Genomic DNA, 12,191 nt, shown 5'->3' with positions numbered 1-12,191 from the left:
TTCTCAGGTGTCTCCAATACTTTCCTGGGTGAGGGTCAGGTACTGGGACTGGCCTGACCACTCTTCCTGTCGGGGTGGCCACTGAGGTTGAGCTCCAAGGTGTTCAGGATAAACTGCACATGGAGAAGGGTGCTGCCTCCCAGCCTCTGACCACCTCCCCTGAGAGGAAGGAGAGGGGCCCTGACTGAGGAGGGGGCGTGTACGGGAACTCAATTAAGTTTCAGCTCAAAAATGGGGAAATGGATCCACTTGGAGGCAGAGATGCTGCAGGGAAAGGGGTGCTGGAAGGAATGTGCAATCAAGGGTAGCTGGCTTGTGCAAAGAGCCTTGGGGTGTTGGGGGCTCCTCTCCGGGGAGTTGGACCCTGGAGACCCATGTCCCCTCCAGCTAAGCGTTCCGAGCTCCCTTTAGGGTGCAGAGTCTCAGCTGAATCAAAGGATGCTCGCTCGCTCTGCAGTCGCGCGGACCCGGGCGCCCAGTCTCAAGGCAGGGGCTCCCCGGGTGCCGCGACCCCGTCCGATGAGGGGGGCAGTAGGACCCAGGGGCCGGGTGACTGCCCGCAGAGGGAGAGGCGGGAGCCAGGGCGGTTTGGGGGAGGTCTTTGGCTTTTTTTGGCGGAGCCGGGGCGCCCTCCGGAAGCTTTTCTAACTTTCCAGAAGTTTCTCGGGACGGGCGGGAGGTGGGGTGGGGGAACGCCATATATAGATCTGGAGAGCGGGGGCACGGCGGAGAGTGGAATCCGTTCGCGGCTCGAGTGCGGCACTGTGACTGCGGTCCCGGCGCCAGCCCAGCCCGGCCAGGTGAGGGGCGGGGGCGGCCCGGGTGGGGCGGGAGCGGCGGGAGCTTTGGGGGTGCTCAAGAAAACTAGAGAGGAGAGCGGCCCGCGGGAGGGTTTAGGGGCCACTCCAGAGCCCGCAAACTGGAGTCCCTGGCACTTTGGGGACAGCTGGAGGGTTCGGCATGGAGAACCCGGGGCTGGGGGGTGATGGCGGAGCGAGCCCGAGGGCCAGAGCAGAGATCAGAGCCGGGATGGGGAGTCGGGGCGCTCAGAGGGCCCGGAAAAAGTGCAGGGTTCCGCAGAAGTGTGGGGCAGGGGTGCTGGTGGCAGAGAGGAAACAGTGCGGCTGGGAGCCGGGATGCTGAGGCTCGTCCCTCTGCAGGATCAAGGAGGGAGGAGATGGGGTCTGGAACGCCTTCCAGCAGGGACAGGGAGGCTAGGCTGGCTTTGCATGTCGGGGTGCCTCCAGTTGTGGGGTTGAGGCCCAAGGGCCAGTGGACCACCCTCCTCACAGGCTTGCTGGGGGGCATCTGAGCCTCCTGAGGTAGGGTGGTAGGAAAAGGAGGTGAAATAGTCTTGACTTTTACTTGGCTCTTGGGGTCCCCATGGTTTGGGAGGAGTCCCCCACCGCGGCTCCATTTCTGATCAGCAGCCTGCACGTGTAGGTTATGGCAGCCAGCACCAGTCTCCCCACTTCCCTCCAAAAAGGGGCGAGGAGGTGACCAGGTCTGCATCCCCCCACAGAAGGGAGAACGGGGAGCTTCCTAGAAAGCTTTGAGTCACCCACTCTAATTCTGTCCACCGCCACCTGGTTCCTGGAGTAACTGCAGGGTTAAGGCTACTTAAGAGGCTGGGGTTCCCTGCCCCCAGCTTAGGGACATTCCTGAGGCGGCTGGAGTGGTGGAAGAAGAATGAAACCGCTTCCAGCAAGGCCAGAAGGCCTGGCCCCTCCTCTTCCCGGGCTTCCGGCTGGTCCCGCTGGTCTGCAGGGCCCGGATGGAGGCCGGATGGAGGCCGTAGGAAAATCAGGGGGCTTTGGTTCCCTGGAAGTCTCTGGCTGGGACCACACCCTCCTGTCCTCAGGCAGTTCATCGGCCCATCCCCCCTTCCTGAGGCCTCCGGGTCCCCTCCTTTTGTCTCTGGTCACCGGGATTCCCAGCAGAAATGTTTTTTCACGGGCTGTGTAACAGGACACCACATCCAGCCCTCCGGAGGGGCTCTGTGGGTGCTTCTGGGAGGAAGGAGCCCTGTGCTAGGAAGCCTGACCCCCCACTGATCCTTGGTGGACTGGAGGTGGCTCCCTGCCCCCTCTCTGGCCTCAGTTTCTCCCACTGTTTGGTGACCTCCAACGTCCTTGTAGATCTGGGACTGGTTACGTCTTCCTTCTGCCAGGGGCAGTGTAGACAGGGTTCCGTATGGGGGCTGGGCCTACCAGGCCCCCTCCTCACCACCACGCCAGCTCTGCCCTATCCCATCCTCCTCACTCTTCTGTTTTCTTTCAGAATGAAAAAGGCAGGCATTGACCTCCCCCTGAGGCAGTTTCAAGGTACTTTAGCCCTCCTCAAGTGTCCGAGAGCCCTTCTGGTGGTCCCCCCCCTAGCAAATGCTTCCCTTCCCTCTACTTACAAAAATCTGGAACCCAGTCTCAACTTGGCCTGGCTAGCTGTGGGCACAGCCCTTGGTTCTGGGATCGTGTGTTTTTCTTTGTGGGAGTATAAATCTTCTAACCTTGGCCTAAGGGCTAGGATTTCTCTGTGGCAACAGGGGCTGGGCTGTGGGAGGCTGGCTTGCTTGCAGTGACTTGCCTTCCTCCGTTCCTGCTGCTGGGTTAACAGGGCAGCCCTTCTCCATAGCTGCACATCTCCCTGCAGAGAGTGACGTTGCGGGCTCGAAGCTACGGCCAGGGAGGCTCTGTGGCACCCCCTGGGACCTGAACCCAGGCCTCCCGCTTCCCGGGTTGGAAGCCCCCCTCTGCAGGCGGGTGCAGATAATTCAATTTCCAGCCTGCCACGTCACCCGGCGCAGGAGCAGGAGCAGGAACAGGAGCGCAGCTGTGTGGCTGCTGAGGAATCCCAAACTAGTCATTTGGAGCTTTCTTAAAAAGCCCCTCCCAGCCGTTTAAGGTTCTGGTTGGCTGGGGATGGGGCTGTCAAGATAGTGCCTGCCACGTGGCAAGGCTGTGAACTAGACTCCGAGACTGTCTCTCAAGGGGATGCTGGTGGCCTCTGCAGAGATTCCAGCTCTGGCATCAGCTGTCTCGACTAAAGGCGGCCTTTGAATAGGATGACCATATGCCTGTTGTCCTGGCCTAATAATTAGTAGTGTCCCATTTTACTCTCTTAAGTGTCCTTGTTTGTACAATAATTATATGGCCTCTCTGCCTTTGAGGCTCCAGGCCTGGTGGGGAAGTAGCTAGGGCTGGGAGGAAGGTGGCCTGGGCCCTGAGATATTCCCTTACTAATCCATTCTTTAGGGTGAAACTGTGTCTTACCTCTGCAATCCATACTCTAGGCTACAGATCTCTTTGATACCTTCCCCTAGGCAGCTGTGGGGCTCAGTGGCCTTCTCTCCTCCCACCACCTCTCCCCATGTACCCATTGCTTCTCCTCTGCACTGCACCTCCAAGGAGGTGGCAGCCCAGGGAGGGGGGACTTGGCTTGGTTCACAGGATGGCTGCAGCAGTAGAATCTTCGCAGAAAGCCAGTGCTCCCCAGGCAGGCTCAAGGCCTGAGGGTCGTCCACCAGGATTCTGAGTTTTCCATCTTCTTGAGGACCACAAGATGGGATCTGCCAGAGCCGTGGGATCACCGCGGTTCCTTCCAAACCTTCCCTTTGCCATGTCATCTCCTCTTCTGTTGTGCTGCCTGGAGAAGAGGAAATGACGTCAAAGTGGAGGAGTGTGGAAATAAGTCCATGTGGAGAGACTGTCCTGATGGGAGGCCCCAGAGAGGGGAGAGGGGCTTGTCCTAGGGGCCACTGCTACTGCTGTGGTTTGAGGAGGGGACCTGAGGGCAATCTTGAAGCCACAGAGTAGATGGGCATGTGTGGTGATGACTGTCAGATGGGAGGGCAGAATGGAATCTGAGGTGGCCCAGCTTCCTGGGAGAATGAACACACATCTGGCCACCAGCCTCTGGTGAAGGGGTGTCGGTGTCATTGTTCCTTTTAGCTGTGACTTACCCTCTCCCTTAGTGTCCTTCCTCTCAGGAAACCTCCCCCCAACCGGCCCCCCCAGCTTTTGTCCTGGGGATTTCACATCCGCTCCAGGGGCTGTGGGCAGACGGGCAGGCAAATCCCTGCCGAGACAGAAGCCTGGGCACGGAGACCTGGACCCGTACAACTTGGAAAATGGAGCCTGAGGCTCAGAGAGGGGTGGGCACACACACATGCACACATGCGAACTCAACGTCACCCTTGGGGCAGCAGAGTAGAGCATCTGGACTCTCTCATTTAATGAGTGAACCAACTGGTGACTCATTAACAGCCCAGGGCAGAAGGAAAGGCATTCGGGGAGGAGCAGGCCTACACCTCCGCCCCACATGACATCCTTTGTCCAGGCCCCTGAGTTTCATGCAGACCCTGAGCCCATCTACCACTTTTTTTTTTCCCCCCACTGGAAAAGGGCCCCAGGGTTGTATGAGATCAGAGCTAATAACTAAAGACCCCAGGTTTGGGCAAGTGGCCCTGGTTTCTGTTCGTTCAGGAACAGCTGAGGCCTGTTGTGTGCCAGGCACTGGGGATATAGAGGGAAACCAGACTGGCTAGGTTTCCTACCCTCCTGGAGGTCACAGACTAATTAGGGATGGAAACAGTACATAACAAACATAAGTCTAAATGTTAAGTTCAGTGCAAGAAATCAATAGGGCTGAGGTGGGGACTTGCCTGCTTTGGGTAGGGAGTCAAAGAAGGCCTCTGAGAGAGTGGGCAGACGGAGACCCCCAATCTGGGCAACCCGGAGTTAGGTCCGGGCTCCCTAGAGCTCTGGGCCATCTTGCTCCCATCTCCAGGGGACTTGGTGACAGCCAGGAGGCTAGGGATGGTTGTTGGGGAGGAACGACTGGGGCTTCAGGGCCGCCCTCTCTCTGCCACCCTCACAGGTCCTCCGTGGTGCTCACAACCCGCCTCCCAGCCATGCGTGCCCTCCTGCTCATCAGCACCTTCTGCCTACTGGGTAGGGCCCTGGCCGCTGAGGTGAAGAAACCCGCGGCCGCAGCAGCTCCCAGCCCGGCTGAGAAGCTGAGCCCCAAGGCGGCCACGTTTGCTGAGCGCAGCGCCGGCCTGGCCTTCAGCCTGTACCAGGCCATGGCCAAGGACCAGGCAGTGGAGAACATCCTGCTGTCGCCTGTGGTGGTGGCCTCGTCCCTGGGGCTAGTGTCGCTGGGCGGCAAGGCGGCCACGGCGTCACAGGCCAAGGCGGTGCTGAGCGCCGAGCAGCTGCGTGACGAGGAGGTGCACGCGGGCCTGGGCGAGCTGCTGCGCTCGCTCAGCAACAGCACGGCGCGCAACGTGACCTGGAAGCTGGGCAGCCGCCTGTATGGGCCCAGCTCGGTGAGCTTCGCAGAGGACTTCGTGCGCAGCAGCAAGCAGCACTACAATTGCGAGCACTCCAAGATCAACTTCCGCGACAAGCGCAGCGCCCTGCAGTCCATCAACGAGTGGGCGGCGCAGACCACCGACGGCAAGCTGCCCGAGGTCACCAAGGACGTGGAGCGCACCGATGGCGCGCTGCTGGTCAATGCTATGTTCTTCAAGCGTGAGTCCGGAGGGGCGGGGCAGGGCGCGGTGGGGCGGGGCCTCCTCTCCCCGGAGCCCCGCCCCTGGCAAATCAGGTCAGTGTTCCCCTGCTGAGCACCACGGCTGGGGCTCCTTCAGTCCTCATTAACAACCCAAAGACCCAGAGGGAGGCACTGTTATTGAACTCTTGTTACATACGAGACACAAGATTCAGAGAGGTGTAGTGTTGTGTCTAAAGGAACGGGACAGAGATGCAAGCCCCACCGAAGGACTCCATAAGATGTGCTCCTACCATGTTTCATCACATCAGAGTGTTGTTGCTTGTTTTGGAATCAAATTTAGTAATCAATTCTATCTCAGTAATGAGCTGGAGAAAGGCTCCACATCTGTGATCATTACTAACCCTCAAAGCAACTTTGGGGGCAGGTGGTATTGCCTTCATTTCACAGGTAAGGAAACTGAGGCTCAGCTAGGAGGAGAGAGCCCGGACTCAGGTCCAGGTACATCTTGAATTGAAGATTCGATTTGGGCTTAATGTGTATTTTTGAGTACCTATATGGATAGCACTGTTCCTCTCACGGCATGCTGTGAGGATGAGGTGACCCCTCTTTTACAAATGAAGGGACCAAGATAGGGGTAAAAGGTCTTGCAGCCAGTTGGTGACTGAGACTGAATTTGAATACAGGTCTGTATGTGACATAGGGCAGGGCTCATGCCACTGTCACGTATTCATGGTTTTTGGGGTCATTTTGGGGGACACAGAGACAGGGCTTGCAGACAAGAATTAAGGGTGGTCTTGGGGCATCCCCTGCCCGGGCACAGACCTCAGTTAGCAGGTGGGGTGGGAAGTCTAGCTCAGCGCGTGTTGTGCAAACGCCTGACAGTTGTCAGGGCAGAGGTGTACATGGTGGTAGCTGAGCTGAGGGTCCTCCTTCTGAAGGCACCCCCTGTCATGTGGAGACAGGTAGGCCCTAAATATAGAGAGCCATATCTTCAGGCAGCATGTCCTGGGACCAAGACCCACACCCCCAAAGCAGGGAACATGTACTCTGTGGGCTGGGTGATCGGGGGGAGGTGGGCTGCAGTTGAGCCCTGAAAACTTGAACAAAGGCCTTGAGCAGGGAAAAATCCAGGGTATGCAGTTGAGGGGAGTGTCTTGACAAGATGGGGGCATCTATTTCTGACCTTGTGTTCTACTTCCCACTACAGCACACTGGGATGAGAGATTCCACCACAAGATGGTGGATAGCCGAGGCTTCATGGTGACCCGTTCCTATACCGTGGGTGTCACCATGATGCACCGGACAGGTAGGTGCCTTGCAGGGCGGGGTTGGGGGGGCAAAGTGGGGGCATGAGGGGGTGCTTGGGGCCTGGCCCGCCCCCGCCCCACAGTGTGCCCAGCACCGTTTCTGCTCTTCTCCCAGGTCTCTACAACTACTATGATGACGAGAAGGAGAAGCTGCAAATTGTGGAGATGCCCCTGGCGCACAAGCTCTCCAGCCTCATCATCATCATGCCCCACCACGTGGAGCCCCTTGAGCGCCTTGAGAAGCTGCTGACCAAAGAGCAGCTGAAGATCTGGATGGGGAAGATGCAGAAGAAGGCTGTTGCCATCTCCCTGCCCAAGGGTGTGGTGGAGGTGACCCACGACCTGCAGGTGAGGGATGGCCCAACTCAAGGGCCTGCAGGGCTTGGAGGGGGGCATGGCACATGGGGCATCCATTCACCAGCTCAGCAGGTCTGTCCTGAACCCCTCTGGCTGTTCAGGCAATACTGGGCTGTGCTGGGTGAGGAGGCATGGTCCCTGCCCTTGGGAAGATGGTGATAACATCAATAGCTAAATATTGGGTTGGCCACAAAGTTCGTTCAGGTTTTTCTGTAACATCGTACGAAAGACCCAAATGAACTTTTTGGCCAACCCAATATAATTGAGCACGTGCTGTATGCTAGGCACTCTTCCTAAGCACTTTGTATGTATTAAACTCTTAATTCTCAAAACAACTTTATTAGGTAGGACTATCAACCTTATCTTACAGATGAGGAAAGTGAGGCTCAGAAAAGTTAAATAACTTATCCAAATTCACATAGTCAACAACTCAGACATTATTGCAGGCATGCCTCGTTTTATTGTGCTTCGCTTTACTGCGTTTTTTTTACAAACTGAAGACTTATGGCAATCCTGCGTCAAACAAGTCTATTGGCTCCACTTTTCCAACAGCATTTGCTCGCTTCGTGTCTGTGTGTCACATTTCAGTAATTCTCGCAATATTTCAAACCCTCAACCAGCAAAAAGATTGAGTCCCTGAAGGCTCAGATGATGGTTAGCATTTTTTAGCAATGAAGTATTTTTAATTAAGGTATGTACATTGATTTTTTTTTTTTGTGGTACGCGGGCCTCTCACTGTTGTGGCCCCTCCCGTTGCGGAGCACAGGCTCCGGACGTGCAGGCCCAGTGGCCATGGCTCACGGGCCCAGCCGCTCCGCGGCATGTGGGATCCTCCCGGACCGGGGCACGAACCCACGTCCCCTGCATCGGCAGGCGGACTCCCAACCACTGCGCCACCAGGGAAGCCCTGTACATTGATTTTTTAAGACAAAATACTATTGCCGAGTTAATAGACTACAGTATAGTGTAAACGTAACTTTTATATGAACCGGGAAACCAAAAAATTCGTGTGACTCACTTTATTGCAATATTCACTTTATTGTGCTGGTCTGGAACCGAACCCGCAGTATCTCTGGGGTATGCGTGTATAGACTCTTCAAGCTGGAGGATTGTCCCCCATGCAGTAATAAGACTAATAATGGCTTTCAGCTCTGAGTCACTTGGCTGGAAACTTAACCAAACCCGCTCAACACCATTTCTCCCTCATGACCACTCTGGGTGGTAGGTACCAGCTCAGAGAGAAGCAGTGACTCGCTAAGGTCACCCTAGCTAGTAAGCACTGGAGCTGCAGTTAGTTCTCAAGGTGAAAACTCAGGGTGGCCTTTTTGTCAATCAGGAGAGAAAGATTTTTTCCTCTACTCAAAAGGGAAGACTTTCATCTCATTCCTTCCTTGGATTCCAGAAATGATTCCTTGGCAGGTCTCTCACCTACAGAATTGTTTCAGACTTGTTGCTGAGAGAGCATGGAGAGAGAAAGCTTGAGATGAGATGGGGCTTAGGCTCCAAAGTGGAGACTAGTGGAGCCTGTGTGGTCTGTACTGTAGACAACACTGAGGGTTTCCAGAGAGGAGCCACCCGTCTCCCTTTTGCGCTTGTCCCGACTCTACCCCAGCCCCTTCTCCTGCAGTTGCTGTCATCTGACTCTCCTTCTTTCTCCCGTGTTTTCCTGGCACCCTGGTTGGACACACTACCCGCTACCCTGCAATAGATTGAGTTGGGAAATTCCAAGAGGGTGATTTGTGCAAAGTCATGGGGACTGGAATAGCTGGGCCTAGAATGCCTGTCTCAGGACACCCTGACTCTCAGATCCCTAGGTCTCGTGCCCGTTTGGCCATGCTGGGGAAGTGCACTGTCCTGCAGAAGCCTGGGCCCTGAAGGCTGCTGTTCACTCAGCCAACAGTCCTTTACTGCCACCTCTTCTGCACTGAGAGCCAGGGAGAGCCCTGACTATGGGCCCTGCCTTGAGGGAGTTCTGAGCCAGGCAGGAGAGACAGACAGGACCACACACTGATAGAGGGAGGCCAGGGGTGCTGAGGCCCAGAGAGGTGCGGCTCCAGTCTTGTGGGATAGGGAAGCCTTCCCAGAAGACATGGAGTCTAAAGGGCCCTACAGAGACAGGGTAGCCGCTGAGATGCCATCGAGGATGCAGTTTCAGGGAGGCTGTTGAGTGGAGAGCAGAGTGGGACATGCTGAGGGTTAAGGCTGCAATGCAAGCACAGTTCACAGGGAAGAGCTTGTTCTTGGCTTCCAGGGGTTGTGCAGAGCCTTGGAAGAGGGCGTGTGTGTGTGTGTGTGTGTGTGTGCGTGTTTTAACTTTTTACTATGGAAATGTATAAAAATATATTAAAAATAGAGAGATTAGTATCAGGAACCCTCATGTATCCATCACCCAACATCAACCATCGTCAACTCATGACCAATAAGGATTCATTTATACACACCCATTCCTCGCCCATCAGATTATTTTGAAGCAAATCCCAGACATCATATCACTCTGGAAAGGTTTTAAGCCCCAGAGTGATGTGGTCATAGCTGTCCTTAGGCCAGTCTTTCTCAAACTTGAGTGTGTCAAGAACTACCTGGAGAGTTGGTTCAAAAAGGTTCCCAGCCCACCCCCGGAGTCTGTGATTCAGTGGCTGGAGTCAGGGAATGTGCACTTCATGTAAGCCCCTGGGGCATGCTGATGCTGGCAGTCCACCACCCACAGTTTGAGAAGCACAGGTCAAGATGGCTCGGCGGGGCCAGGCATAAATTCTGCCTTTTCCCCCTGAGCCTTAGTTTCCTCATCTGTGAAGCGGTGATTGGAAGCGCTTGCAGGGTTTTCATGAGAATTAGGAAAGCAGTGCTTGGCAGTGCCCACGCCATGTCTGGCACACAGAAGGTGGCAGGGAGTGGTAATCTCTGCTCTGAGGAAGAGATGGGAGGAGACAGCAGGCGGTGTGGGTGGAGGGTGAGGGTCTAGGAGCCTTACCCACCGTGGCCTCACCGGCACTCACCTGGTCCTGCAGAAACACCTGGCTGGGCTGGGTCTGACTGAGGCCATCGACAAGAACAAGGCAGACCTGTCTCGCATGTCCGGCAAGAAGGACCTGTACCTGGCCAGTGTGTTCCACGCCACCGCCTTCGAGTGGGACACAGACGGCAACCCCTTCGACCAGGACATCTATGGGCGTGAGGAGCTGCGCAGCCCCAAGCTCTTCTACGCCGACCACCCCTTCATCTTCCTGGTTCGAGACACCCAGAGCAGCTCCCTGCTGTTCATTGGGCGCCTGGTCCGGCCCAAGGGTGACAAGATGCGAGACGAGTTGTAGGGCCCCAGGGTGGGTATGGGATGGCAGGGGGCAGCGGGAGGCTCCTGAGACACATGGGTGCTATGGGGGTGGGGAGCTGAGGTACTGACCTTGGATAGTCCACGGGGTGGGGGTGGGAAAACAGGGGGGCTGGCTGTGTCTGAGCAGACCTTCCCAGCCAGGATACTCTGCCTGGACACGGGCCCCCAGTTGTCAGGATGCTGAGCCCAGAGACCCCACATCCTGTGGGAGCTGGGCAGCAGTCGTGGAGCCCTGCCCTCAGCCCTGGGATCCAGGCTGCCTCGGTCCGTGTTCATATTTATAGCTGTGTGCTTTATCATCTGTGAGACGGAATCGAGCTGGGGGTTCAGCCAAGCCCTCATGGAATGGGGGCCTTCTTCCTGATACTACCACCACCTCAGCCCCTCCCCGGCTCCCTCCCAATCTTCTAACTTCCCTCAACTATAAAACTAGGTGCTGCAGCCCCTGGGACATGTAGCCCCCCACCCATGGGTCTGACCCCAGTGAGGGGGTCGGGTATAGCTTATGCGGGGGCAGGGGGAACTCTTGGGCAGACTCCGGTCAGGCATCATGGGGATGAACATTTTTTTTCCTTTTATAGATTTTCAAAGATGGGGAGGAAAGGGGGGAAATGAGCCTTTGTTGCTGTCAAACAAAGATCTTATTTGTACAATTGTTTTTTTCAATAAAATTTTCCAGTGAAATTTTGTCAGAGCATGGAAGGGGATTGGATCAGAGATTCCCATCTCACTCTTCCCCGGGGATAAGGGCTCCTTCTGTTAAGCCACGTTTGCTACTGATAGCCCTTGTCAGGCCCTGAAATCCTGGCAGATAACTGCAGATAATACCATGTGGCAGGCCCACTATGTGCTGAATTGGAAATTGTTTTGGCTCTGGCTGCCCTGGAGAGATGGTGGCTGCAGGGCCGGAATGACAGCGCTGGACCTGGAGCCCAGAGCTTCGCTGTCCTGCTGTGCCCCCAGGGTCCCAGTCTTCAGCCCCCTAGGCTTTCACTTAAAGCTGACTTCATCCACATCCAGGGCCAGAGGGCACAAGCTCAGGCTGCCCAGCTGGGCAGGACTTTGTGAAGAATGAGCTTGTGGGAACCTTGCTCTGTGTTTGGATTTGCACCAGGAGACGAGGGACCTGATACAGTCCTCACATTGGTTACCTTTCATGGTCCTTGGGGCTCCTGACATCACAGCTCAAGGAGGGAGAGGGCAAGTGGGATGCATGGGACAGAAGACCAGTGGCCAGGGAGGCAGAGGAACAGGAAACTGGATTCATGACCCATCTCTGCTGTTTGCTGGCTGTGTGACTTTGGGCAGGTCACTACCTCTCTCTGGGCACCTCTCCAGCTTCTGTTTGCCAACAACTCTGCCCTGGGGGTTGTTGGTCCGAGGAGGGAGTCCCTGCCTGGCTGGGCAACCTAGTTGGAGTCCTCCAAGATGTGAATGGGGCTGCAGAAGGGCCAGCTGATTCACTCCCATTATTACCATAATGCAACACAACTGTTTAGAACTCCAGGTCTGTTCTGTGCTGTGAACCCAATAAATTAGATCTCTGCCCTCAAGAGGCTTCATCTAGAAGTGGAGACGTAGGGACAGTGACAAGTATGCTCAGTACACACTGTTCCAGTCCCCTGGATCATTCTGTTCCCAGACATGCCACACTTAACTCTCCTGCCTCAGGGCCTTTGCAC

At 55.9% G+C, this 12,191-nt stretch overlaps 1 protein-coding gene across 1 annotated transcript; it reads left to right on the top strand.

Moving 5' to 3' along the window:
• The first annotated feature begins 739 nt into the window (after positions 1-739).
• SERPINH1 (serpin family H member 1) lies at positions 740-11,187 on the top strand. The gene is made up of 6 exons (XM_079707949.1): positions 740-800; positions 2,281-2,324; positions 4,876-5,531; positions 6,722-6,820; positions 6,937-7,169; positions 10,187-11,187. The coding sequence occupies exons 3-6, from the start codon at positions 4,910-4,912 to the stop codon at positions 10,487-10,489; spliced, it is 1,257 nt and encodes a 418-aa protein (XP_079564075.1). The 5' UTR covers positions 740-800; positions 2,281-2,324; positions 4,876-4,909; the 3' UTR covers positions 10,490-11,187.
• The last annotated feature ends 1,004 nt before the right edge of the window (positions 11,188-12,191 follow it).

Source organism: Hyperoodon ampullatus (genome assembly GCF_949752795.1).
Source record: "Hyperoodon ampullatus genome assembly, chromosome: 7".
Taxonomy (NCBI): domain Eukaryota; kingdom Metazoa; phylum Chordata; class Mammalia; order Artiodactyla; family Ziphiidae; genus Hyperoodon; species Hyperoodon ampullatus.
This window is presented reverse-complemented; position numbering and strand designations above follow the sequence as displayed.

Bases quoted from the DNA above. Each gene is read 5' to 3' on its own strand.
- SERPINH1 (XM_079707949.1), top strand. From the start codon at position 4,910: ATGCGTGCCCTCCTGCTCATCAGCACCTTCTGCCTACTGGGTAGGGCC. The intron at 6,821-6,936 runs GTAGGTGCCTTG...CTCTTCTCCCAG, and splicing joins CACCATGATGCACCGGACAG to GTCTCTACAACTACTATGAT. The intron at 7,170-10,186 runs GTGAGGGATGGC...CTGGTCCTGCAG, and splicing joins AGGTGACCCACGACCTGCAG to AAACACCTGGCTGGGCTGGG.